The sequence below is a fragment of the Acomys russatus genome, chromosome X (assembly GCF_903995435.1).
Source record: "Acomys russatus chromosome X, mAcoRus1.1, whole genome shotgun sequence".
NCBI classification, from domain to species: domain Eukaryota; kingdom Metazoa; phylum Chordata; class Mammalia; order Rodentia; family Muridae; genus Acomys; species Acomys russatus.
Genome location: NC_067169.1, coordinates 11225161 through 11252607, shown reverse-complemented (window position 1 = coordinate 11252607; position 27447 = coordinate 11225161). Strand labels below are relative to the sequence as shown.

The following is a 27447-nucleotide window of genomic DNA, read 5'->3' as shown; positions in this document are numbered from 1 at the left end:
TTAATCAGGCCTATATGAACACTACCAAATCCACTTCAGCATCCATGCTAATAATAATATGCTAGTCCCTAAGAATAATGTGTCTAGTCAGTATTTTTTCACATGTAATTTTAGAGAGTATTAGAGATTGCATGCGGTAACAATTATAGAGTAGGCAGCAGTTCAAACTCCAGTTGAGTTAGAAAGAAAACAGAAGAAAGACCTAGAAATTATCTTAGGTATTAAGGCAAGCTGAACCAAAGCCCCTGAATATAAGAACTTGTGTTTCACTAGTCACTCAGGCATGTGAGACAAGGCCACTGGGGATGGAGAATACAAATTTGTCCCCTCTACTTATGGAATCTATGCAACAGGCCACAATTGAAGTCAAAGAAGACTTAGAAGGATTAGTAATCTCTACCCACTGGTCTAGAAATCTAACAATGAAGTATTTTTGGCTAAGTCTGTGCATGTATAACACACATACACACACACACACGAGTACGTAAAGCCTTTATATAACATATATGTTATATAAAAATACACATGCTGCCAGAACTCAAAGCCATCATTTGGCTATACAGAATTTGGAGTACTAATTTCTTTTTAACAACTAAGGTGTAAAGCTCCAGGACAATAAATTAATAACAACATTATGGTGAAATTTACCCAGTGTATAAGCCAGCTTAGAGAGACAAAAGCAAAGCCACTCTGAAAATTCTCCTTCTGGATATTAAAAATAGATGAGTTTGAGATAATATATGATTTGCATAGTCTTCAAGTAGCTGTCTTGACCTATTAGCCACAAGGAGAATGACAAGAAAGATGGTCATTTTACAATGAAGAAATCTAGCAGACACTACCTTAATCCAGTGATCAAATTCAACATCAGCACTCATTAAGATACTGACACCAGGAACTCTCCGATATACCGAAAATGAGAAAATCTCATTTTTGTGGTATAATCGCAGTCCAACCGTGAGAAAACATCACTCCACTCTACATTGAGGAACGTTAGTGTGGAGGTGCTGTGAAGCAGATTCCTCCAAATTTAAAACCTTCTGTATTAGGCTGGGCGTAGTGGCGCACGCCTTTAATCCCAGCACTCGGGAGGCAGAGGCAGGCAGATCACTGTGAGTTCGAGGCCAGCCTGGCCTACAAAGTGAGTTCAGGACAGCTAAGGCTACACAGAGAAACCCTGTCTCAAAAAAAACTTTCTTATACTCAGGAAATAAACAACCACAGTGGCTTCAGGATCAAGGTCCTTAGGCAAGTACATATAAGCAGTAAGGAATGCTCCTGGGAGGAGCAGAGGACAGCTGAGTTGCCTGGAAGAAGCTCAAATTAATTGAACTATCAACAGGTTTTGTAATGCACACCAGGTTTCCAACTTTGATGAGCTGTCCCCTATGCTGGGGTGGGCTTTGGTGATACAGCTATGTGTGAGTCGTTTCTGCTCCTATAACTAACCCCTGGCCCATATATTCCTGTATTTACTCCAATAAGGCTTTGGACATCAGTAGTATATTTGCACTTTGGTTTCCTATCTGGGGTGGGAAGACAGTAATTCACATCTCCCCAGGCAGAGTGTCATACCACATAATGTCATTGGGGAAAAAAAAAAGGAAATGCTGAAGAGTTGTTACAGCCTGCAGGACACTAAGAATAAACAATCACAAAATACAGAGTGGGATCCTGGAAAGGATCTTGGAACAGAGAAAAAAGACTACAGTGTGAGTATGGGGGGGGGGGGTAGCTGTGATCATCAAATACAGCTTTTGGTTTATAGTATTATCACAAAGTTAATTTCATTGTTTTGATAAGCATGCCATGTAAGATGTTAATATTAGGGGAATCTTGGGGAAGGGTATATGGAAGTTCTCTACAGTACTTTGAAAACTTTTCTGTGAATCTACATAGTTCAAAATAAAAGGCTTTTAAAAAACTACTCTTGTAGAGCCAACCAAAGCAACAGAGAACACCAAAGTGGAAGAAGAAAGTAGTTTCGGATGAGCTCATAAAACATCAAAGGAAACCAACCTCCATGAGTAAGAGTTAGCAGAGGAGCTAGGATAATTATGATGCCCTAAATGGGGGCCAAAAGAAGAACATTCTCCAAAACATGGCCCTTAACATGTTTTAAAACTTATCCAGAAATGTAAGACATAGAGAATGCATAAGAAAAGAATGAAGTGGAGAGGTGGCTCAGGGCTTGAGAGCACGTGTTGCTTTTTCAGAGGATCCTGGTTCGGTTCCCAGAAAACTAGATCCAGGGCATCTGATGTCGTCTTCTAGCTTCCTTGGGCACTGCATACATGCGGTGGACAGACATACATGCAGGCAAAACACTCACATATATAAAATTTAAAACCCTAAAAAAGAAAAGCATAAAGTGTCATGCACAAGAACAAAAACATACATAGATTGATGGTGATAGCAAAAAGACAACAGAGAGATGATAGATTGAACTGCACACAAGGACCTAGAAAGTACAGTTCCCAAAGCAGTAAACTACATGAAAGATTTCACAAAACCACCAAGAGTGCAGCACCAATGGAAAAACTATGAATTAATGTGTGATCAGAGAGAAATTAAAGCAATAACAAAAGAGTGACAGCTTGAGAAACAAGACAGAAAATAAACAAGAGAAGCGATTTGATATATGAAGTGAATTAGAATAATTTTCAAGCCCAAGAATTAAAAATAGTTGCGAGCAAGGCATGATGGCATGTCCGTTTATTCCCAGCATTCCACAAGTGGAGGTAGGCAGAACTCTCTGGGAGTTCAAGGCCAGCCTGGTCTCCATACTGAGTTCTAGGACTGATGTCTACACAGGAAGACCACATCTCAAAATATTTTTTAAAGGCCCAAGATATATTCTAACTAAACTACAGTAAGTTAAAGACAGAAAAAGGCTACCAGAGAAAAGAGGACAAATGGCAACTTAGGAACATTTATGTGAACCAGCCATAGACAAACCTCCACAGTACAGGAAGATGATAAAACATAATCTTCAAAAACTAAAAGCAAGCAAACTTCATACACATTTAGAAATTAGAAAAATCCCTTTCATTAACTGGCCAATATACTAGAGCATATTTGTGACAAATGTTTAGTATATGCTAGCTAATGTAGTACTTAAAGGGGATATTAAAATCTTAAGTAATTTCTTAGAGAACATTAAAAATCAGTAAAAACAAATATCCAAAGCTGGGTGTGGTGGCGCAAGTCTATGATCTCAACACCCTGAAGGCTGAGGCATGGGATCTGCGAAGAGTTTAAGGATAGCCTAGTCTGTACAGTAAATTCCAAGGCAGCCTGGACTAAGAGTGAGACCTTGTCTTTTAAAAAAGTAACAACAACAACAAATCCCTGAAAAAAATAGATGCTCACTATTCTAAAATGAAAGGTTTTTGTTTTTTTTTTTTTTTTTAAATAAAGTCAGATAGAAAGAAAGAAGAAAAAAAAAAGATATAAGGACTTTGGCCATAATTAAAAACAGCAGGAATGAATGAAATAAAGAACAAAGTTTTGAAAGAAGATAAGCAAGTTGAAAATAGATTTTAAAAACAAAAAGCATAAATCTACAGTAACAGGGCTTAAATGATGATAACTGTAAGATTAGAATAAATATGGCAGCTTCTAGAAGCTGTACAATTTCCCAAGTGAGTTAAAAAAGAAATTGAAAGCTGAAGTAAGATGTAACACACTCAGAGAGTAGATCATTTGGTAATCTACCTTTTGGTAAAAGGGAGCACCATGCGGTTTCACAGACTACTTAGGTAAATCTTCAAAGAAGCAACAAATATCTACCTTTTACAAACTGCTCTAAGAAACCTAGAATAGACATCCTAAAACTGACTTTATCAAGCTATTACAAAGCACTAACATTTGAAGTAGACAAAAACTGTGCAAGAAAGCAAAAATATAGGTCTCTCTTTCATGAACAAAGAAAGATGTGAAAACCCTGCATAAAATATGCATCTATCAAAAATTCATAGAAGGCAAGCACTCAGTAACGAAATACTATTCAAGTTCCTGTAAAGTCAGGAAATTTTTCTTATGTGTTGAAATGCCAATATAAGAAGAAAAAAATTAATATATTGCTGGGTGGTGGTGGTGCACTCCTTTAATCCCAGCACTCAGGAGGCAGAGGCAGGCAGACGGCTGTGAGTTTGGGGCCAGCCTGGTCTACAAAGTGAGTCCAGGACAGCCAAGGCTACACAGAGAAACCCTGTCTCAAAAACCCAAAATTAAAAACAAAAACATCAAAATTATATAAACAGATTATAAAGAAGCAAATCTGTCTTTACTCTTTACATGATGCCTCAAATTAAAATCTAAGATAAACTACAGAATCCATGAACTCAAAGAAAAGGAAATAAAGGCCAATGGTTAAAACTATAGCATTTGAACATACCAGTAACAACCAACTAGTAAATCCAACTTTAAAATAAATATATAATAGCAGCAACACTAAAATATTATAGAACACTATTTCATAATGACCCAAATTCTGTCCTCAAAATAATACACAAATTCAACCCAAGTCATAACAATTCAGTCAACCTTTTTAAAAACACCGAAAATGTGTTCATGAAATTGACAGCCAAAGTTAAAAATCTAGAAGAAAAAATGTCTTGAAGAAAACTTCTTCTGCTATATGCCATTATGACACATTAAAATAGACTTGGTTTCTCCCCAGAGGTAGAAGGTAAGTTCCTATTGCTGAAGACACTATGTGCTTCAGAAATAGAGCCTAGAGGCCCCTGAGGTTAAAGGACCCCCACAAGCTTTCATGGCATTTCCTAAGGAGGGAAGCAATCAACAGTCCCATGATGCTTACGAACCACAACAATGACCAACCCTAATAGTGCAATAGTAGCATGCATGCCTCAGAGGTAACGAGCAGCTCTCTAATTGGGCTTCATTCAGACCACCTCAACAAAAGAGAAATCATGCCTTGTACTGAAAACTTAGCCAGTAAATTAAAGTCATGGATCTTGGAGGAGAACCTACAACTGCCACTTTACCAAACTAGCATAACCCCAAACTACATTCTAAATATTTGTCATAGTTTTCATTGTTCTTACAGAAAAGTATAGTCCTCACCCCTCATCAAGGAATTTCTCCTTGCAACAGATGGAAACCATTTCAGAAAACTACAACCAATCAAAATGTAGAGTTGTGAAACACAGTTCTAAGGTAAACATCTATAGCACAACTGCACCGAAGGCTTGGGAAATATTATAGAAGAAGAGGTTAGAAAGAATCTAAGATCCAGATGAAGTGGGAGTTTGCTGTGAGATTGTATGTCACAGAAATATCAAAAGCCACGAAGTCTCGCCAACATGGCTGCCTAAGCATGACCTGAACAAGGACAGTAATAATAGATATGCTTATTATGGACTGGGCTCTGTAAAGCCCTGGAAGCCTCAGCCCTATACAAAGAACTACAAACAATTAAGGATTTTGGAGAACAGAAAAAAAGTCTTCCTAGAAAAAATAATATTCCTAGTCAAAGAAGGGCACATTAATTGACTATGCAGTACCAAATAGTCAGTCCTGAAAACATACTCATGGAAGTAACATTATAGAAACTGAGCAGGTTGTATTTATGTATTTAGAAACAGGTGTGTGTGTGTGTGTGTGTGTGTGTGTGTGTGTGTGTGTGTGTGTGTGTGTGTAACAATTAAAGAAAAACAAGGCATTAATGTGAAGGAGAGCAAGGCTGAATTTGAAAGAGAGCAAAGCTGGAGTATGCATGGGAGGATTTGGATAGAAGAAAAGTAGAAAGGGAATGATATTATATTGTAATGTCAAAAACAATTTTTAAAAAGAGGCAGCACCAGCTAAAGAACAGACAGTAAATATGTTTTTTAAAAGAGAGTAAGGACTCTTTTTATAAGGTTACATATGACTTTAAAACTTTTCTATTTATATTTAATCTATACACAGTAAAACCTATACAGTTTTATGACTGTGATGGAAAACACATCTAAACTCACAAATGCTCCATTTCATCTGTCCCAATTTAGGTCAAGGAAAAAGTACTGTCTTCTATTCCCCAGGTGAGAGGTCCAAAATTTTTTAATTCTAATTATATGTATGACAAGTGATAATTACACACACACACACACACACACACACACACACACACACACACACACGACTTCTGACCATGTCAGAGGATTCTCCTACATTTGCTATTAAAGAGCTAGAAAGCCATGACTTTGAGATACTAGGAGATATGAAATTGTCACTCTAAGTAATAACAAATGAAATACTTAATTTAAAAGCCACATAGCCTCAGTATTTAAATATCCTAAAATGTATTGATACACTCTCTTTCAATTAACATTGATGTTATGGGAATTCACTATATAGGGAAATTATTAAAACTATAGGAGAAACAGAAAAAACCTTTTTCAGATTCTTTTACAAGGGGAATTTACAACTTTAGTAGAATAAAAACAGAATGGCAGTACACTGTCACAAAATTAAGAATTTGAACATTTGAACTGTAAAGGTTTTTAAATTATATTTTAAAGTTTTAGAATTCTGTTCTCTTATGCAAAATATTCTGACCTATAATGTGAGAATTTTAAGTAAGTGCTGTCAGAACATTAAGATTGGATTGTGAGTCCTACCTCACATCATATGCAAACTTGAGGTGAATTATACACTTAAAAAATTACATGGCTTTTATTACCACTAAGGCCATGAAGATGTCTGTAGTCTATGCTGCCACCTGAGGTCATATTGATATCCCTGGCCAGTGCTTCCACCAAAGGCCATGTGATTGGCCATGGTATGCGCTGCTGCCTAAAGCCATGTCGATGCCAGTGGCCTACACTGACACCTGAGGCCATGTTGATGTCCTTGGCCTGTGCTGCTGGCAAGAGCTATGGTGTCTGTAGCCTGTGCTGCAGCAAAGGGCCCTGTTGATGTCTGTGGTCCGTACTGCCACTGGAGACAATGTTGAGGTCCATGGCACATTGTGATAGTAGAGATCATGTGGAAGTCCACGATCTGTGCTCCCACTGAAGGTAAAAGGCAAGGAAGCTACTGTGCCATGGTGTTGATGACTGAAGACTCACAGTTGAGAAAGAGGGGCATAGAATGCATATATAACAACTTTTACCCCTACCTCATCATGGCCCCACCAAGAAATGGCCTACACAGAAAACCATAGAAGAGATATCTTAAGAATTGTGATAAGGATGCTGAAGCGCAGCTCTCCATAATGGATAGCTTCTGGTGGGGTTGTAGGTAGGGAAAGACTCAGTTTTCTTTAAGGGGCTGGCACCTGGGAGTTTGACCATACTCCAGTGATTACATGGGCAACAAAAATCAGATCTTCTTCTTCCTCTTCCTCCTCCTCTTCCTCCTCCTCCCCCTTCTTCTTCTCTCTTTTCCTTCTTATCCTTCTTTTTTTGGGGGGGCCAAAGGGTGAGGGTAGATCTGGGAGGACTGGGAAGTGAGTATGATGGGGTCATGATGTGAAATTCCCAAATAATCAATCAACCAATGCCCTTGTATGGACTTGACCTAATGCCCCCTAAAAAGATGTAGCTGTTGGGTAACTCAGGTTTCATGTGGGGGCTGTCTCTGACAGGGAATCTCTTGCTAGCTTTTTTTTTTTATCACTTCTCCCTGGTGGGACTGCCTTGCCAGGCCACAGGGAAAGAGGACATGCTCAGTCCTGATGCGACTTGATGAGCTGGGGTAGATGGGAGGGGCGCCCCTTTTTACTGTGGAATAGGGGACGGGAAGGGGGAGAGGATGGGAGGGAGAGTGGTCTCGGAGGTGAGGAGGGATGAGGGATGGGGCTATGACCAGGATGTAAAGTGAATAAATAAATAAATAAATAAGTGAAAGCTGAGGGACAGGTGAGTTGGCACACTGGTTGGTTAAGAGAACTTGTTCTTGCAGAGGACTAGGGTTCAATTCCTACCCCCTATTACATCTCATAACCACCTATATCTCCAGTGTTGGGCAATCACATGCCATCTTCTGAGTTCCTCAAGCACCATGCGTGCACATGGTACACATACATACCTACAGGCAAAATACTCATACACATAAAATAATAAAATAAATAAATCTAAAAATAATTTTTAAAGTGAAAGATGAAATCACAAAGGTGTTCAACTAAAATATCTGAGAACATCTTAGAGATTTCAAGGTAGCTGAAGGCTTTTTAATCATATTGCAGAAAGCAATCATCAGAGGGGAAAAAAAATCAATGATTTGAACTTAGCAACACTAAAAAAAAAGAGAAGAGTTCAACCGTTTTTCAAAGGAATCTGAAAAGGTAGTTTGTTGCTGCCGTTGTTATTAACACCAAACTTTTAAGACAAGTCTCATATATCCTAAGCTGTCCTTAACTCAACATGTAGCCTGTAGGTAGCCGTGAACTTTTGATACCCCTGCCTCCACTCCCAAAAGCTAGTATTATAAGCATGCATCATTATACCTGGTTTGTTTTTGTAAAATAAAAATTAAACAAAATAAAGCTACCACTAACAACAGGATATTTACCACTAAGCCTGACAACCCAGGTTCAATTGTTGGAACCCACAAGATGAAAAAAGAGAAACTCCTACAAGTTGTACTCTGACCTCCACATACATACTGTGACATGTGCATATGTACATGTGTGAGCAGCCAAACACACACAAAAATGTAATTTATAAAGGGCTGATATACTGAATAGTATAAAATGAATACAAAATATGCTAAAAGGAATAAGCCATAAAAGAGTACATATTGTATATTTCCATTTATATAAAATTCTAGGACAGAAAAAATTCTAAAAAGAAGATATCAGAACAGTGGATGCTTCCTGAATGGGATATATTGGCTGAGACTGACTGAGATGAGACATGTAGAACTTTCTGGAAGAATGACAATGCTGTATTTCTTAATAGGAAATTGGGAAATTTCAAATATATACACATGTCAAAACTCAGTAATATGCACTTAATTATGTACATTTCACCAAACACAAATCTTAAGGCACAAATCAAAAACACAATCAAACACAAATCAAAAGACAATGATATAAATAAATTATAAGCATTCATAAATATTAAAGAAAAGCATCCTTTATATCAAAATTAAAATGAATTAAGATAAATGGACATAGTGATAACCTGCTTCCTAAGTTCTTACCTTTATACTCATAGATTAAGAGATCTCTCATCTATCATCAGAGAAACTTGTTTTTTATATGGGGATTAATACAAAGACCCATAACTGGTCAATATGCCGAGAATAAAAGACTGTGGAGTATTGGGGTCTAAGTGGAACATCTGTATCACATCCTTTACTCTCAAGGGTCAGGGATCACTGCAGACATGTGGATGGAAATGTAAGAGCCAGAGGGAGTAGATATTATAGTAAAATAGTATTTGTGAAACATGACAGCACATATGCACACATAGGTGTGCATCATGGGTGGGACTGCATGCACAAGACATGCATGAGATCAAGACAGTCAAGCTTCTGGTATGGATCAGGGAGGATCTCGTGAAGTCACATTCTCATATAAAGAGCTGTTGATAATTGATGGTTGTTGAGTGAGGCAGAGTAAGTTTTATTCAGGGATATGGGTCCTGAACAGCTACCCATCCTATAGGAGAGGGTCCCACACCCATGACTATACAAGTACTACCAAATGGACTCAGTGGGTATGAGAGAAGGGTTGGAAGGAGAGAAGGGGTGAGAGATAGAAAGGGGGAGGAAGCGCACACATGAAGTTGGGAGAGAAAGGGGGTAGGTTAGGAACAGGAAGGAAGGTAATGGGGTGGGGTTAATGAAAGCACATTATATACATGTATGAATATTATATACCATGTTTTAAACAAAATAATTAATGGAAGTAAAAAATAAATTAAGATTCATGGGAAAAACCAGGTGTGGTGGTATTTGACTTTAATCCCAGTAGTCTGGAGGCAAAGGGAGGATAATAGCTGAGTTTGAGGCCAGCCTGACCTACAGAGAGAGTTCGAGGATAGCCAAGGCTACACAGAAAAATTCTGTCTACAGAAACTAATAAAAAAATAAAAAGATATATAGGAAAATGTTTATATGCAAAGATGTGTGAAAATGCTCATAAAATGTTAAGTAAAAAAAGGTAATAGGTGAGATTTGGGGGTTAATCTGATAAGAATTTGAAAACTAAGGAGAAAAGCATCCTATCTTAAAATTTAATTTTAAAACTCTAGAATTGTGTAGTCATGCTTATATAAAATAATCTATCTTGTTAATGTTTGTGTGTTTGTTGAACTAAGATATAAGACATAAAAGATAGGCACAAAAATAAGTTCCCTTTTGTGACCCAGAACTCATTTAGGTTGAGTTTTGATCTATATAAGAAAAAATAAGATTTCAAGGCAGCTCAAGGTGATAATGGTATTGCTATGGAGACTGGACTAGAAGAACAAAGAACTGATCATTTGAAAGCAAAATGGGCCCCCTTTGTCTTGCCACATAAAAACTTTAAGCACACTAAGATTATCTGACTATAATCAATAATCAGAAGGAAATACTGACTCGAAAAGACTTGTACCTAGGTCTGTGATTCTGCAAGCCTTGACTTTGCCCAGAGCATGCTGTCACCATCTATTGCTACTACTTTCTGGAAGCTTTAAACAATACATCATCTCCTACGACTTTATTCCCTGACATCATGGAGTGGTTCACTACTGCAGCTTATGTAACCCACCCTGGATACTGATCATCTCTTCAGGTGTACATATCTAGCCTACTTTATTCTTTTGAATGACGAAGGAATATCAGTGCGATAGACTGCACCTAACTAGTCTACAACTGGGGTTCTGATTTTTCCCTTTGCTATTATAGTTCTCCACAATTAGGTTCATGTTTATCTACAAACATATGTGTATACACAACCGTATATCAATCCATTTGTCAAAAGCTCCCAAATGAAAACATTTCTAAAAGTCTAGGTACTAGGCAAATATCAGGTAGATATTGCTAATTATCCTCTAGAATGAGGAACTAACTTATACCCCAAATGTTTAGAGCATTTCCTCCCAGCTTACCTATCTGAAGTTGGCAAAATAAATTATTTTAAAATGTGGGAATAATCTGGATACAGTACCATAACACCTGAGTTCCTGACACTTGAAATGTTGAGGTAGGAGGATCATTGCAATGGGCCCAAGAAACAAAGCCAGTCTGGCTATATAGAAAGACCTTGTCTTTTTTTTTTTTTATTATTAAAACTACAATTATGCCAACATTGGTGGAATATCTCATACTTTATCTTGTATCAGCATTGGTCATCTGCGCATAAGTTTAAAGGCTGTCTGTATTTCTTTTGTGAACTGCCTCTTCTTGTCTTTGACCTGTTTTTGTCTCTTGGTTTTAGAGAGTTTTTTTCCAATAAGCCCCAGATGTTAATCTCCTGGTTCCTATATTTTTGGCTCTGAGCCTAGCTTTTAACAGCTGAGCCATCTCTCCAGCCCAATCTCCTGGTTCTTATACAATTTATAAATATTTTCTGTGTCTGTCTCTTGTTCTTTATACTTGTTTATGGTATCTTCTATATATATAAATTTCCTGCAGTTAATCTTTCCTATTTTGGTTTTTAGACATTGTCACCTAACAAAATAAAAATGATGTTTAATTGTCACCCAAATCTCTACTGTAAACCTTTTTACCCGCTGATTTGAAATGTTCTTCCTATTCTATGTTTAAGACCATAAATGTGACTCTTTTCCTGTCTTGGTACTCTATTTCATTGGTACTCAGTTTATTCCTCTGCTAGAAAACTATTTTTTAAAATACCTATAAATTATGTAAACTCCTAGTATCTATATTTTAATATTCTTATCAGTTTTGGCTGTTATCAATACCTAATTCTTCCTAATCAATAAACCAGTCTCTTCTTCCTAGTCCTAAGAAATGAAATCAAACTGAACAGCAGTAACAATAAAGGCCTATTTTATAATTCTGATTAGAATTGCTCAAAATTTATAGATTAGTCCAAAGAGACTAGAATTTTTATGACATTGTCTTAGAGATAACATACAGTTTTTTAAAAACGGAAATAAAGTCCACCCTGGCCTATATATCTAGTTTTAGGCTAGCCAGAGCTGCACAGTAAGACCTTGTCTCAAAAGAATAATAGCCTTTAAGTGTGCGGGTAGATGGATATAATCAAAATATACTGTGTTCATGTATAATGTCACAAAACCAAAAAACAACCAAGTCTAAGCAGAATGGGTAGCACTCAGCCATACCTGGTTACTGTTTAATGTCTGTTTCCCAACAGGCATCAGATACATGGGTTTTGATGTCTGATCACCTACTTTAAACCATTAAACAAAGCAAACAAGCAAACAAAAACACAATACCAAAACCAACCTAAATATCTGCCAGCTTGCAATCTTTGAGCTTGGATCTAACCTATTACCATCATATACGATAATTAATTTAGGTTTTCAAACACTGAAAAAGTAATCAAGCACATGTAAAGGCATTGTACCCTATTTAGTTAGTGTGCCAAAACAGAATTCTCTGGCACTTAAATAAGGTGTTTTGGTTGGTTTGCTAAGTCTAGTTTAAGTCCCTAATGATTACATACATTTGTACTGCCTGGTTAGCTTATGTTGGCTTGGGTTTTCAATCCTTGCAGTGTGTGTGGTAATGAGTGAGATGTCGTCTACGTAGCTTTTCATTTATCCAGTTGTATTAAAGTATAGTTGGAAATAAAGAATAATATACACTGTGAAATGATTTAAATAAAGCTAATTAATCATCCACTACCTAACAGTTACCTGTGTATGTGTGTGTGTGCATGCATGTATATGTGTGTGTGGTGAGAATATTTAAAATTTCAAGTACATAATTCATTATAATCACCATGCTATTCAATAGACCTCCAGGATGTATTCATCCAATTAAAACCTTGGACAAAGAGAATCCTTTTAAATTATCTTTCTGAATTCAGGGACATTCCCACATTGTATTTTCTGTCATAGGCAACATGTGAATCAGAGCTCAATTTTCCAGCCTTCTGAGCAGTTAGACACATGCAGGTGACTCACATTCTACCAATCAAGAAGCTTACAAAACATTTGCCTCAGAAGAAAGTAACATGAGAAATCAGTTCAGTGCAAGCCACATTTGGTGTCAGAAAGTGCCGATTTGCCAGATTGACAAAGAACTCAAGGTAGTGAAAACAGTGTGGAAAAATTTACTTCTTGGCAGGAATGCAGAGTGTAGCAATGACTTGTGGGTGGTGTCGTTAGTAACAGAGGTCATTTTCTCATCAGACAAGTTCTACAGCTTGATACTGGGCACTGTTCCTACAATGTAGCTGCAAGCTTATTTCTCTAGCTCTTCTGAAGATATAGTGAGCCACCCAGGATCTTTTTAATATATTCTTTTCTTGCTCCATTGGCCAAAGAGAAGTTTGCTTTATAAAACTAAGCCCTGCCCAATACAAACAAAACCATAAGACAATGAAAGAATTAAATAAAATTTCTTCAACTTTTCAGGAAGGTTTGAAATGTTATTTTTAAAAAAAAGAATAGAAAAGAAACATTATTTTCAATAATGTATGCTGAGGTCCTCATCGCAAAAATATTCTGTAAGTTAAGGACATACTGCCTGATTCAAAACAGCTCATGTTTACATGCACAGACTAATGCCTTTATTAAAGGATATCAGTTCACAATAAAAACCAATAGTAAGTAGCTGGTCACAGTGGCACATGCCTGTAATCTTGGCCCTTGGGGGTTGTGAGGCAGAAAGATCATGAAGCCAAGGATACCCTGAGCTGTATAGAAAAATCATACCTCAAAAGGGAAAAATAACAGTAATAGCTCAGAGGATACGAATGCTTGCTATGCATGCATGAGGACTTGAATTCATGTATGAGGATTTGAATTCAAATTCCCAATGCCCATTACAAAAGCCAGATATAGATGCTTCCACGCCTATAATTCCAGTGCCATGGAGGGTGGAGACCAGAGGATTCCTGGGATTTGCTGTCTTGCAGCCTAGCTCCAGTTTCTGTGAAAGATACCCCCCCTCTCCCTTCCTCCCTCAAAAAAAGAGAGGAAAGTGAGAGAGGAGGGCTTCCAATGTCTTTGGTATGCACAAGTGCATGAACGCCCATATACATACTCATGTACCACATACATGCATCATTTAAATACAACACACACACACACATACATGTAGCCCAAAACAATGAAACAAAGCAGGACTAGTGTAATCAAACCAGTCCAAATAAACATATAGCAAAAGCACAAAAAAGGGAGAGACGACTATCTTAGAAAAAGGATGAAACCATTACCATGTTCAAAGCACATCCAATGTGCTTGATGCAAAAGACACTAAAGAGTAGATGATAATAATGTTCCTAGCCTGCATCCACAAATGACGGTTCTTTATTTTCTATCTTCATGGATACAAGACTTTTTAAGGCTTCCATTTCAACCTTATTTAAGAATGTTTTGAAAGAGGCTATCATGAGTAAAAGGACAGTTTACTAAAATACTGAAAACATTATACAGTGTGTAGATGATAGCCACTACTGTGATACCAGGTTGCAATTATGAGAATGAAATTTTTCACTGTGTTGCATTCTCACCACGCAATATGGTAGTGTGCTATAATAAGGACTTTACAAACTGTAACAAATCACAACCATTCTATGTAGTGGGTATTGTAGACCTATTTCACAGATGAAAAATTACTCAGTAATGTACCCAAGGCCACCGGACTTGTAAATGAACGAGCTTAGGTTTGGATCTGGGTCTGCCAACTCCCAAATCAGCAGTCTGATCTATTTATAGCACACTACCTCCCTCAGGATAAATTTCAGTTTTATAAGTGAGAACATTTACTCAAGGCTCTAAATCTTAGAAGGAATTTATTATACAATGTTCACAAAAGAACCACTGGCCTTTCAATTAATAACAGGGGTCTAGAGAGGAGCTGTGTAATCATTTATTGTGTTCACTAAAGGGACCTGGGAAAGACAATGGAAGAACTGCCATGGACCCTGCACTTTGAGAACTTTCACCTAAGTAGTGGTACCAAGAACACACACAGCTACAAAGAATCAGGTACCATCCCTGATGGCTAGCTCAAGGCTCACAGAGGAGGCCAGGAGAGATGGGCTATATCTTCCCTGATACAGAGCTCTTACTGCTGCTGCCACCTGTGCTTTGGAGTCTTGAGGCCACTCTAGAAAGGTTCATCCTGCCTTTGTTCCCAAGTCTGTGAAATCCTATGCCTGCCAGGCCAGGTCTACGCTGAGTCTAGACCCACTGCACTCTCTCTGATAACAATCAGTAGACTGTATAGGTGACTCTCTCAGAAAATAAAGGGTCATAGAGAAACAGGTCCTGTGTAGAGGAAGAATTGGTGATTTCCATAAGACAAAACAGAAAGATGTACTACATGAAGAAAATAAGAAAGAAAGAAAAGAAAGAACCATGGGCCTGGAGAGATGGCTCAGCAGCTAAGAGCACTGAGTACTCCTGCAAAGGACCCAGGTTCAGCTCCCAGGCTCTGCATGGTGGCTAACAATAATCTGTAACTACAGTTCCAGGGAATTGGGTGCCTTTTTCTGACCTCCTGGGGCACCAAACACAAACACACATACATGCACATACATACATGTAGGCAAAATACTCTCACACATAAAATAAGCTAAATCTTAAAAAAAATCTTTAAAAAAAATAACTATTATCCATGACTTTCTGACCTGCCCTGACATTCTATGACATCTATACTGGGACATTCTCAGGGGAGGCCTCCAGCTGAGTCTACAATCAACCACGGTGCAGGGTGTGGTTTATTAGCTCCTGAACCCAACGTTTTCGTGGGAAGAAAAAAAGGAAGATTAGACAATAGACAATACAAGAGGTATCAGCCCCTAAGTCCCAGGTACATAACAGGTGGCAGGTAGGCCACTTTGCCAGAGTACTGGGGCCACAGAAGTGAAGCCAAGAAGCTTCTACTGTGTTTATTATTTCCATGCCTGAATCAGAGAAGGAAACATTTAACAAGTTCATTGTAGCCCCACGTTTTAAGAGCTTCAGAAGCTCAGAGTACACAAAGAACCTTAGAAAAACAAGTATGGATGCACAAGGAGATATAAGGAGATTGCTTTTCTGGTGAGGGCCAGACCTAGCTTTCCCTGTCTTCAATAAGCCAGAGACAATGGCCCTTCCTCGGTGCAAAGCAATCAATTATTTGTCCTCTGCAAGCTTTAGACTTAACATTGCTAGAGAAATGAACTCATTCATTAAATTATTCAGTAAACATCAATCGTACTTGTCAGGACTGTGGAGGAAGAAAAGTAAACAACAAGGGCCTCCCAGTGTAAAGTAAATGTAAAACATTTCAGCACACCTACCAGCCCATAGCAAGTGCTCAGGAAATTATGGCTTCTGGAAAATTAGGCTAACAAGTTGGAAATAAAGAGGTAGGCAAGAAAGAGACTGTGACCAAACTCATAAATGATATACTGAGTAGCTATGGTTTGTCCCAGAGACAATAAAGAGTTAGTACAGGCTTTAGAGAAAGGAAAAACCTAATCAGGTTTTAAGAGGATAACTTGGGAGAAATTTTGCAGGATGAGACTTTTAAATGGAAGATCACTTATTCAGAGTTAAAGACAATGACTGAAAGCTTAACAGCAACAATGGTATTTCAGATAGAAAGTAGCAAGCGATTCTAAAGGAGCGAAGAGATGCAATTCCAAAGATGGGTGGGAGAGACAGGAGTTAGATGGATCTCTCACCTAGTCCTAGAACACATGAGGTGACCTGGTCCTAGAAGACATGAGGTGACCTTTAACAGAACAGATGTAATTTAATGGGAGAAGAAAATGAGATCAAAGGGCTATAGAGATGGCTGAGTGGTCCAGATTACTTACTGGTGGCCTGAATACATTTCCTAGCACCCACAGGCCAGATTACAATCACCTGTAAGTACAGTTCTAAGTGACCCTATGCCCACTTCTGGCTTCCACAGGCTCCTACATGTGTGTGGTACATATAAAGTCAGGTACACACAAACGCATGCATGCATGCATGCACGCACACACATGCACACAAATAAACACATCTTTAAAAAAAGAAAATGGGATCAATTAAGAAAGTTTATCTAGGGATACCTAAGGAACATCCAATAGGGAGAAAGTCCAAAGATTTCTATACTGAAAGGGAACAATAAGTTTGAGGAATTAATATAGAAATATCAACTGAAACATCTCTATGTTAGAACGAGAGTGGTCATGGCTAGATAAAGGGCACTCAGTCATGCAACTAATATTTATGAACTAGTGAAAGCACAGAGCAAAACATTAAATTAAGAGTAATTTGAAAGTGAACAGCTATGGAGTTCCTTTGTCTTTGCCCAGGTTAGGATGTGAGAAGCAAGAGAAGAGACTGAAGAAGATGTGCAGAGACCTACACTTATAAACCAAGTACGCAAGCTCAGAAACTCAATGTCCAGCCTGCAAATGTAACATGGACCAGAATATCTGGACTATACTCTAATTTAGAAAGTGACCTGGTTTGGATATAATTTTCTCTGCATTAGAAGTTTGATTCTTTTCCAAGTATGGTGATGTGAGAAATAGTAAGAATCTTTAAGAGATGAAGCTTGCTGGGCATGGTGGTGCACGCCTTTAATCCCAGCACTCAGAGAGGCAGACGAAGATGGATTGCTGTAAGTTTGAAGACAGCTTGGTCTACAAAGTGAGTCCAGGACAGCCAAGGCTATGGAGAGATAGAGATATGAGATAGAGATAGAGAAAGAGATAGAGATAGAGATGGGATAGGGATAGGGGGAGAGAGAGAGAGACAGAGAGAGACAGAGAGAAAGAAAGAGAGAGAGAGAAAGAGAGAGAGAGAGAGAGAGAGAGAGAGAGAGAGAGAGAAGGGAGGGAGGGAGGGAGGGAGGGGAAGAGGTTTGATAGGAGACTTTAGGTCACTAAAATGCTCTGCCTCAGGGAAGAGATAAATATGGTTCTCATGGATTTTTATGAACTACTTTAAGGGGGATTGTTTCTTAAAAGAAGATCAGCCTCTCCACTCTCTTCCATGTATTCCCACCACAATGCTGTCTGCTGTATCAAGGTCTTTACCAGATTAGAGCTGATACTTGGGCTATGACCTTGAGCCTCCAAAACTAGAAGTTAAATAAATCTCTTTTCTTCATATATAATGCAGCATGGGGCATTACATTGTAGCAACAGAAAATTTACAAATGCAAGGATCATGCAGCCACCTTCAAACTAGAGCATTCAGGAATAATGCTACTGGCTCCTTTCATTCAATGACTGTGTGTCTGCATGCAGCTTAGCATGAGAAGTCCAGAGATACTGTAGGGGAAACTATTATCAAGGGTCTTTCCTTCAGAAAGTTCACATTGTCTATAAGAAGAAAACACACCCAAGTCCACATACACAATCACTCTTCCAAGTAAGCAAGATCTCTAAGTAAAACAATTACAAACTGTGTTATATGCTGTGACCAAATATAAGCAAAGCTCTAAGAATAACAGTGGGTGTTTACTTAGGATCCTCAGACAGAAACAAATACTCTGGTAATAAAAAGTCCTATGATTTTCCCTGGAAAGGATAGTGGTAAGGATCTTCCAGGCAGAGAGAACTCAGTGTATAGGCTTGGAAGCAGGAAGAGCTTGATATGTTTGAAAACCTGAAAGGCAGCCAGTGGAGCCAAAAGACAGGGCTAGAGAAAAAAGAAGTGATGGCATGGAAATATAAACAGACCCAGCAATCAAGGCCCTGTTGGCTGAAGTCTGGGCAAGCCACTAGAGTAGTTTTTCAGGCCAGGATTAACCTGGTTGTTATGTCATGGAATTTCTGGGATGGAGAGGTGGGCTGTTTGTTTCTCTGTTTGTTTTTCTATAAGTCCACAGTGTCTGGTGGCTATCCTTCCAATCATACAGTGTGGTGTCCCTTTATCATATCCACAATTAGGGTGAGGCCTCCATTTGCACACCAATTTCTTTTCCTTGGTTATCCTTCCTGGCCAAAGTGTTTCCCAAAAGGTCCCGTGAACACACTAAAGAATTTTCAATAGTCTTTGTGAGAGTACAGGGAGAAGCGATGCTTTTGTAAAAGGACACAAGATAATAAAACAAAACCACTCCCTCATTTCTGATGGAAATTTCTTGTTTTCTCCTCCAATGCTTCCCATTAGTTCACAGTCCGACTAATTATCTTTGCTGCTTACTCTGTCTCCATTTCTCTTCCAGAACAGCAGGAACATGTGTATATGATGATGCATAATAACAAAGAACCATAAGATCTTATTGATCCCAGAAAGTTGGCAATTCTAAATAAAAATATGTCCTCTGTCGGTTATTCTCAAAAGGACATTTTGAAGACCCAAAAGAGCTCTGTTATAACAATAAATGAACTCATGGAGAGCGTGAGGCCTCATCATGGGCTCCAGGCTACCAGGTAGTGACGCAACAGGCAACTGTAAATATACATTTGGAAAGTCCTCATTGTCACTCCCATCTGGGCTCCTATCCTCATCCCCCCCCCTTACATCTTGACTGCATCAAGCCCAATATACAATATATAGCTTTTAGCCACTATTTACAGAAGCCAGGAGTCTCAGACTAAAGAGAAAATCCCCTTTGTCCTCCATCTGTGATTTAATTTACATTCTCCTAAACCCTCCAATCACTTTGTTTTCAAGCAGAGAGCTTTTACACCCCGAACATGAATTTCCCTGTGTTTCTGCCTAGATCAGCTACTGGGAAGCCCCAAAAATCGACTTTACCTATGAGAAAATAATGCTCATGATTTCATATGATATTTCTCACTACTATTGTTTATAACATTTACAAAAGTGAAGGAAATTAAGACAAAGTCTTTGATATCTTTCAGAATGCAAAAATATGTGAACATACAGGTACACTGAAATATACACGTGACTTTCTCTCCAATAATCAGGAACTAACTTTTGTCTCCATTCCCATGTATAAACTTCTCATATGTAACTACATAAACCTTACTAGAATATTACAGCCAAACCATGAGTACAAAGTAGTACAAAGGCAAGGAAATCCCAATTCCTAATAGAAACCCATATAGGTGACTGATTAGAAAGCACTAGAAATGAAATGGTTCTTTCTGTTCTTTGGGCAGAGTATAGCTAGCAGAACATGGCTTACCTGAATGTATTGTAAGGTATCAACTTCGTGTGATTAGAATCAGCAGCTGCAAACACCTGCGTGATCTCTCTTGATTTTGATTTTTCTTGTTTCAGCTTCTGTATGGCAAGTTCAAAGTTGCTATATGGAAACTTGAAGGAGTAAAAACAGGACATATGCATGAGATTTCAGGAGGCCATCATCATCATCACCACCAGCATCACCACTACCACCAGCATCATCATCATTCTTACTATTAGTTCTTTGAGAATTTCATACACTGTGGTTTGATCACATTTATCTCTTCCTCAACTCTTCTCAGGTCCTCTCACTTTCTCTACTTACCCAACAGTGTTATTTTCTTGTGGTTAACCCATCAAGATCAATCTGTGCTACCTAAGTGTTTTTGGATGTGTGGCCTTCTTTCTGAAGTGTGGTTGCGTTACCAAATGGACTCTCCTCCCAGCAGCTAACAATTGTCAATAGCTCTAGGGCTAGTAGTGGAATTTCATGTCTAATTCCACTTCCCATGCTGGGATTCAGCCAGCCTTGGGATTTCAGTGGTACAACCATTGTGAGCTCATGTGTGCAGCTGCTCTGTTGTACCCAGAAGATTCTGGTTCCAGGTCATCCACGACCTCTGGCTCTTACAACCTTTCTGTGCCCCTCTTCCACAATGATCTCTAAGCCTTAAGGAAGGAATATGGTATACTGCTCCATTCAGGGCTCAGCATCCTGCAGTTTCTTTATTCCCTGTACCTTAAGAGGGTAATGGAGACTAGCAAGACTACATGATAAACCCAAAGTAAGCTGTACATGTCTTTACCTAGGAGCCAGAGCTTTAGGACAAAGACTGACGTTAACCCAGGTCCTAGATCTCAAGCAATTAAACTTAAGGGGTAGCGGTAACAAAGCTTAATAAACAATCTTCTTATAACTTCTAACTCATATATAAAACCTTCTTCTAACTCCCAGATATAGTCCCAATATTTTCACGGACCCTGGTGCAAAGAATAGAGATTTAAAGTTGGCTAAATGTATGCTTATTTTCTCTACATCATTAGGATAGATCCCCTTGGAATTGCTGGTCACCAGGCAAAGTACTAATCACAGCAAAGCTGGGTGTCGAAGTTCCACATGGGCACTGTAACCCAAATATATTTGCTGTCTAAGCAACCCACTGTTTCTGTCACCTACTTTGTGATTAGCTTTTTGACACAGAAAAAAAATATTTCTTATTTATTCAAGTAAGGCATAAAGTTGTAAATAATTACATCCAAGAGATCAAAAGTAAGAAAATGAAATGTTAGGCAAAAAACACTGATGCTACTTTGGTATAAAGCTCCCTCTCTTCCACCATCAAATGATTCACGTGGTTTGGTACCTACTGAGTCACCCACACCCTCTCTTCTTTTGCATTTCCTTTCATCTATTTCTATGATAGGATCTATTAGCTCCCTTGAAAAGACTACTCAGAGTGGTAATAAAGAGTGTATTAATCTTTATCTTCTTACAATATCCTTGTTAAGGTATTTTTTTAATGATGTAATTTTCACATGAGATACTAATACTAGGTAATGTCTTATCTCACTTTATTATACTGAAAGGAGACCAGGCCTTTATACCTTTAAACTACATATTATGTTTTGGATGGATGTATAAGAGAATGGAATATTACTTGTCTAGCATGTGCAAGGTCCTGGTTCAATCCCTTGCACTGCAATCAAAACAAAGCAATTATATATATGTGTGGGGGGGTGTGTGTGTGTGTGTGGGTGTGTGTGTCTGTGTGTGTGTGTGTGTGTGTGTGTGTATTCCTCAATTTAAAAGGAGTTATGTGTTAATAAATGTACCATAAGTTGAAAATATGTTAAGTTGAAACTGTAGCAACTGCAACTAACTTACAGAACATACCAAGATTAGAAATACTGCACACTGTAGAGTATGGGTTATTTCTCTGAGTGACCACAGGGCTAACTGAGATCTGCAGCTCACTGCTGATGCCCAGTATGGAAGAAGATTGGACTGTACTTACTAGCTGGAAGGGGATCAAAACTCAGAATGTTAAAACAATTTCTATTAGAAAGCACCAGAGTGAAGTAAGAAAAAATCCCATGCCAAGCAATTCTAAGAACTGTATGTTTTATGTTAAGACAGTGAATCTGTTCAGAACCAGAACCTTGGTTTTTAACAGCTACAATGACTAGGTTTGCCATGGGTCCTATAGGGAGCGCTAAGCCCCTTATACAAATTACCACATCTAACCTCTGCAGCAACTTTATCAAACAAGCACTGTTGTTACTCTTATTTCAAAGACAAAGAGACTGAAGTTCAGAGATGATACATAACTAAAGCCCATTACCTATTAGTGTGGAGCTCAGTTTCCAACCCAGGCCTGGTGGTCTCTGGAAACCTAACTGCTTAATCATTGCATTTCTCACCTGAGTCCAAACTTGTCATATAGTAGAGTGTTGTAGTTTTAGAATAACCCGGCCTTCTAAAACTATAAACAGAGAGGTGATGTAGTGACTACAGAAGATACTGCACTGAAGAATACCACTTAGAAGAGCACTGGTAACCACCAGCCTTCAGCTGTCACTTCTGCATGACTGTGAACTTCTCTGAGAAGGAGGCTGTTCTGTGGTCTCCATCTGCCTGCTGAAGACTTTCTCTGAACTGTGCTTACTAGTTAAAGTTTTTCCCACCCACCACTCCTCCCTCCCCTTCTTATTTCCCAAGGATCAGGGCTGACTTGCACAGCACTCTGGGGGTAGCAGCCATTCTCCATGTCTTCTCCATCCTCTCCTTGCATTCCACAAAGCTCTTCCCCCTGCCCATTACACTGGATGTGGCTCTAACTCTGTCTTGACACCTAGCAACTCAATCTTGAGCAATTTTTTTGTAAATGAGGGACATTGTGTACTGTGTTGTGTATAAATAGTGCATAATTATTAAATTCATTTTAAAATAACATTTTTCCAAATTTTCCCCAAGATTACAAGCAATTGATTTCCAAGTGCATATAATTTACATACCAAACAAGTGTACATCTAAAAACTGAGATTTTTATCTATGGTTTTTTTTAACTGAACAATATTGCCAGCATAGCACATTAACCATTTTCCTTCACAGTATTTTAAGTTAAATAAAGGATTTGTGGCTGAGTGTGGTGGTACATGCCTATAATCTCAGCACTGAGGAGAGAAAGGTAGAAGGACAATGAATTCAAAGCCAACCTGGGCTATCTGGTTAGATATGTCTTGAAAAAATTAAAATTAATTTTAAAAATGAAGCACAAGAAGAAGACGCTTCTTTGAGCAAATTTCTCCTTAGATTCTAATTGAAGTCTCGGGTGACTCTGTTAAAGGGACCAGCAACCTCAGCAACTCTTCAGTGCCCTTGGGGCTTTTGTCCCTTTTAGTCATAGCCTCCTTTGCTGTCCTGTGCCAATGAAATGGGATGGCACAGTATGTGCCACCAGAGTTTCTTCCTTTCCTATAGTTATTGAATTGCCTTCTAAAAACATTGTTGATGTCAGCAAAAAACCCAGGAAACTTGATTCAGTCCTAGGCCATGCCTCCTGCTGGTGTCTGGAATCTGTGATGCTGGGCAGTGGAGAGCTAAGCATGTAAACAGAGGAGACAAGGGCTGGGCCTCTGTGATGGGACCTGTGGCCAAGTCCCACAGATCCATTATTCATGCCCACATGTGTACATGTGCAATGTAAACCAGTGGCAAGATGCAGAAGAAAAGGCCCTAGAGAAAGGGAAACACACTGCAAAGGGTGGAGAGGCAAGACTTATACAAAGTGTATGATTATACAAAGGGTACAAGACAAACCTTGTCTGTGTTACTCTCCATGTAATTTAAGGTGTACTCATCAGCATTCAGGAGAAAAAACAGGTAACCATTAATATTCACAGTGGCTCCAATATAGAACTCTTCAGCCTTGATGTATTCTGAAAATTCACTTTTAAAGACTTCTTGTCCAGGCCTTTTCACACGACTTCTTTTCAAGAACATCCCACCAGCATTCCCTAAAGAAACAGAAAAAACAGTTCATGAGCTGCCTTATTCTTAGAAGAACCACAACTTGCCTTTAGTAATTTTCTCTTCCAGCACAGACTGTACAGATTATCTGCAAAGCCATGTTGTGCATTGTGAGAGGGAAGAATGGGGCAGTGGGCAAAGAAACAGCATCCACTGCCCGCCACCCCCCCTACGCTACCCCCGAGGGTAACTCTTAAACACAATTGGAGAGAATGCAAATTACTGTAACTACTGTAGAAATCATAATTCCTCAAAAATTTAAAAATAGAACTTGCATATCATCTAGCCATATAACACGCCAAGGTATAGATTTAAAAGTTTCAAAGTCAGCTTACTACAAAGATTTAATTCCAACACATGTGTAATATGGATGAAGCAGCGAGAGAATGAGTTAGTCCCTGCCTGAGGTAATGAGACTATGGAGAAAGGAACAAGGGAAAAGGAGGCTGGGGGGATGGGAAGAGAGGGAGAGATGGAGGGATGGAAGAGAGAGAGAGAGAGACAGAGACAGAGAGAGACAGAGACAGAGACAGAGACACTAACTCACTGCAGTTGGATGGTTCTCTGGGCTTCTTCTGCTTCTCTCCACATATTTTCTTTGTTTGATGCTTAAATAAATCTCTTACACAGAAACCCTGTCTCTGAATTTTCATCTTTTTAGGGGGACATATCCTACCATGAAACTTAAGGACAATATTAAGTCCTCAGTGATGGTCACTATTTTGTAAGCCTTCTACTTTACAAATGATGCAATTTCTTGACCTCATCATTACTTTTTTAAATGTATAGAATTGATCATCATTGGCCATTCAGATCATGGCATATGCGCAATCCTATTCAATTTCATACTTTAAGATTTTTCTATTATTCAAATTATACTGGGGCCTGACTTAGTTGTACAAATTATTTATTACTCTATTACTGATATCAACTTGAGTATAGTACCTAATTGTTACAATTTCAGACTTTCGCATGCCAGGATTTCTAAAAATTTGTGGGTTTCTTGAAACTTGCCTTGATCGGGACATTCACAACATGTAAATTGGCAAATGGTACAAACCAAAGTTTTTACTCCTTTTTTTTCAAAGAGCCAGTTGAGCTGGTTATTCTTCTGAGTTTTCAGCACAGAAGAAAGTTGTAAACATGTTGAAACAAAGAACAGAGCCCTACATTTCCATAATTTGTAAGTCAATGGCTGTCCTTAGCAATAGCCATGGGATCAACACACTGGAGAACATTCCACAGGCCTCAGGGCAGGACCTTTGGCAATAGCCAGAACAAACAGAAGTACCACAGAAAAATGGATTCTGAAGATTCAATTTGTATAACTTGTATTCTTTTCTTAATCAGGCAAAGATTTTTTTTCTGAGAAAGGGTTTCTCTGTGTAGCCCTGGATGTTCTGGACTAGCTTTGTAGACCAGGGTGGCCTTGAACTCAGTGATCCACCTGCCTCTGCCCCCCAGAGTACTGGGATTACAGAGGGACAATGGAAAACTCTCTTGGGTCCCTAGCTGTGAGTGCAACTAGTGGCAGTCAAACATGGCTTTGAAGCCCTGAGGTTCTGTAGAAGTCCCTCAGAAAAAGAATCCATAGAGTGGCAAAGGGGATTTCCCCTGGGTAACCAACCACTGCTGTTTTTATCCTTTTAAATGTTTAGGTTCACACTTAAGACATTTTTGTAAGAAGAAATTTAATGGTTAGAAAACTATCATTATTGCGTCTTCTAGGCTATCAAATCAGGTTGTAATTTTTAAAAAAAAGACATTTAAGTGTTCTGAGGAAAATGCTGAATAAGGTAAATCTCTTACCTGAATTCCTCTCTACGGGTTCAAAAACTGAAATTGTGCCATCACTGAGATAAAATGCAATAACAAACATCCTGTCTGCATCAGCACATTTGTCTGTGATTAGTTTTGCAAAGTAGCGTAGTATATAGCTTATGTTTCCATAGCTAAATAAAAGAGACATGAGAGTTAGAGCCTTATACAAGTAATGCTCTATAACATAAAGTAATAAAGGTGTGTCATGGCTTTAATATAGAAGTTTATGCTTTTCTAAACAGTTTAAGCATCTTCTTACTAAGGTTATAAATCTAAACACTGAAGTATTTTTCTCAGTAGACTAAAATATTTCCTGCTCTTTATATGTCCAGGAAATACACTGAAAACCAGGCCTGGTGGCATATGCTTGAGATCCCAGTAGTGGAAGGGAGAGACAGGCAGATCTCTGGGGCACACTACCCAGCCAACCAAGCCTAATCCTTAGTCCAGTGAGAGACCTTGTTTTAAAAAACATGGTAGGTGGCTCCTGGAGAGGCCACAAGATTGATCTCTGACCTCCATGTGCACATGGAGACAGGGTTTCTCTGTGTAGCCTTGGCTGTCCTGGACTCGCTTTGTATACCAGTCTGGCCTCGAACTCACAGAGATACGACTGCCTATGCCTCCCTGAGTGCTAGGATGCTATAACACTTTTTTACATTATAATGTATTACACTAAATACTCGCAGAAAGTTATACTCATAAACATTAGAAGATATACTTAGAACTCTATACATGATTAGTTGGTTAAGGATTGAATCAAATAAAATTGAAAAATTTCTCAAGTAAGCAATGGTAACACACACCTTTAGTACCAGATGGGGAGCCTGAGTTCATACATATGAAGGCAGCCTGGGCTACACACTGAGACCCTATCTTAAGATAAAAGAAATAGTTCCCAAGTTTGGTTGTATAAACAGTGAACTAAGTAACCCATGGTCTCTCAGTAAAAGCACAACTGCAGTTCGCAGCCAATGAATGCCAGCCTTCCAACAAACAGGAAGACCTAGGAAAGGTCTTTGATAATCAAAACTACTACCCTTGTAAGTGTCTGCTAAAAATTAACCATGTCCTTGACCACTTCCCTGCCACAACTCTAAGACTGCTCATCACTTGCAGATTCTCCTACTCTGAAATCCATTTTTGTGTTCACAGTGCTACCAACCATCATGACAAAAGATTTCTAGTTTGCAGAGGCCTAAAATGCTATCTTCCATCCCTTTCTTAGATTGTACAGGAAGGTGCGCTGAGAAAGCACAGTGGCAAGAATCCCAGCTTGAGGCCTTGGGTGAGCCAGAGCACAGAGTTTGTATGGTTCATCCCAGGGCAGACTGGGAAAAACTACCAGCAGGGTCACAATTTGGATTTTCCTAAGTGTCTAGTTAACAAAGCTCAGATGGGCAT

General features: G+C 38.7%; 1 protein-coding gene and 1 pseudogene across 1 annotated transcript in view; one reads left to right on the top strand and one right to left on the bottom strand.

The window, feature by feature from the left end:
• Nucleotides 1-27447, bottom strand: part of Efhc2 (EF-hand domain containing 2) — a 161970-nt gene that overhangs the window by 43611 nt on the left and 90912 nt on the right. Inside the window, exons 9-11 of the mRNA XM_051140984.1 lie at nt 26032-26174; nt 24013-24209; nt 20194-20324 (exon numbers count right to left, since the gene is read on the bottom strand). Coding sequence (XP_050996941.1) covers nt 20194-20324; nt 24013-24209; nt 26032-26174 — 471 coding nt within the window. The remainder of the gene's footprint in view (nt 1-20193; nt 20325-24012; nt 24210-26031; nt 26175-27447) is intronic.
• LOC127186093 (uncharacterized) lies at nt 10252-10371 on the top strand (annotated as a pseudogene).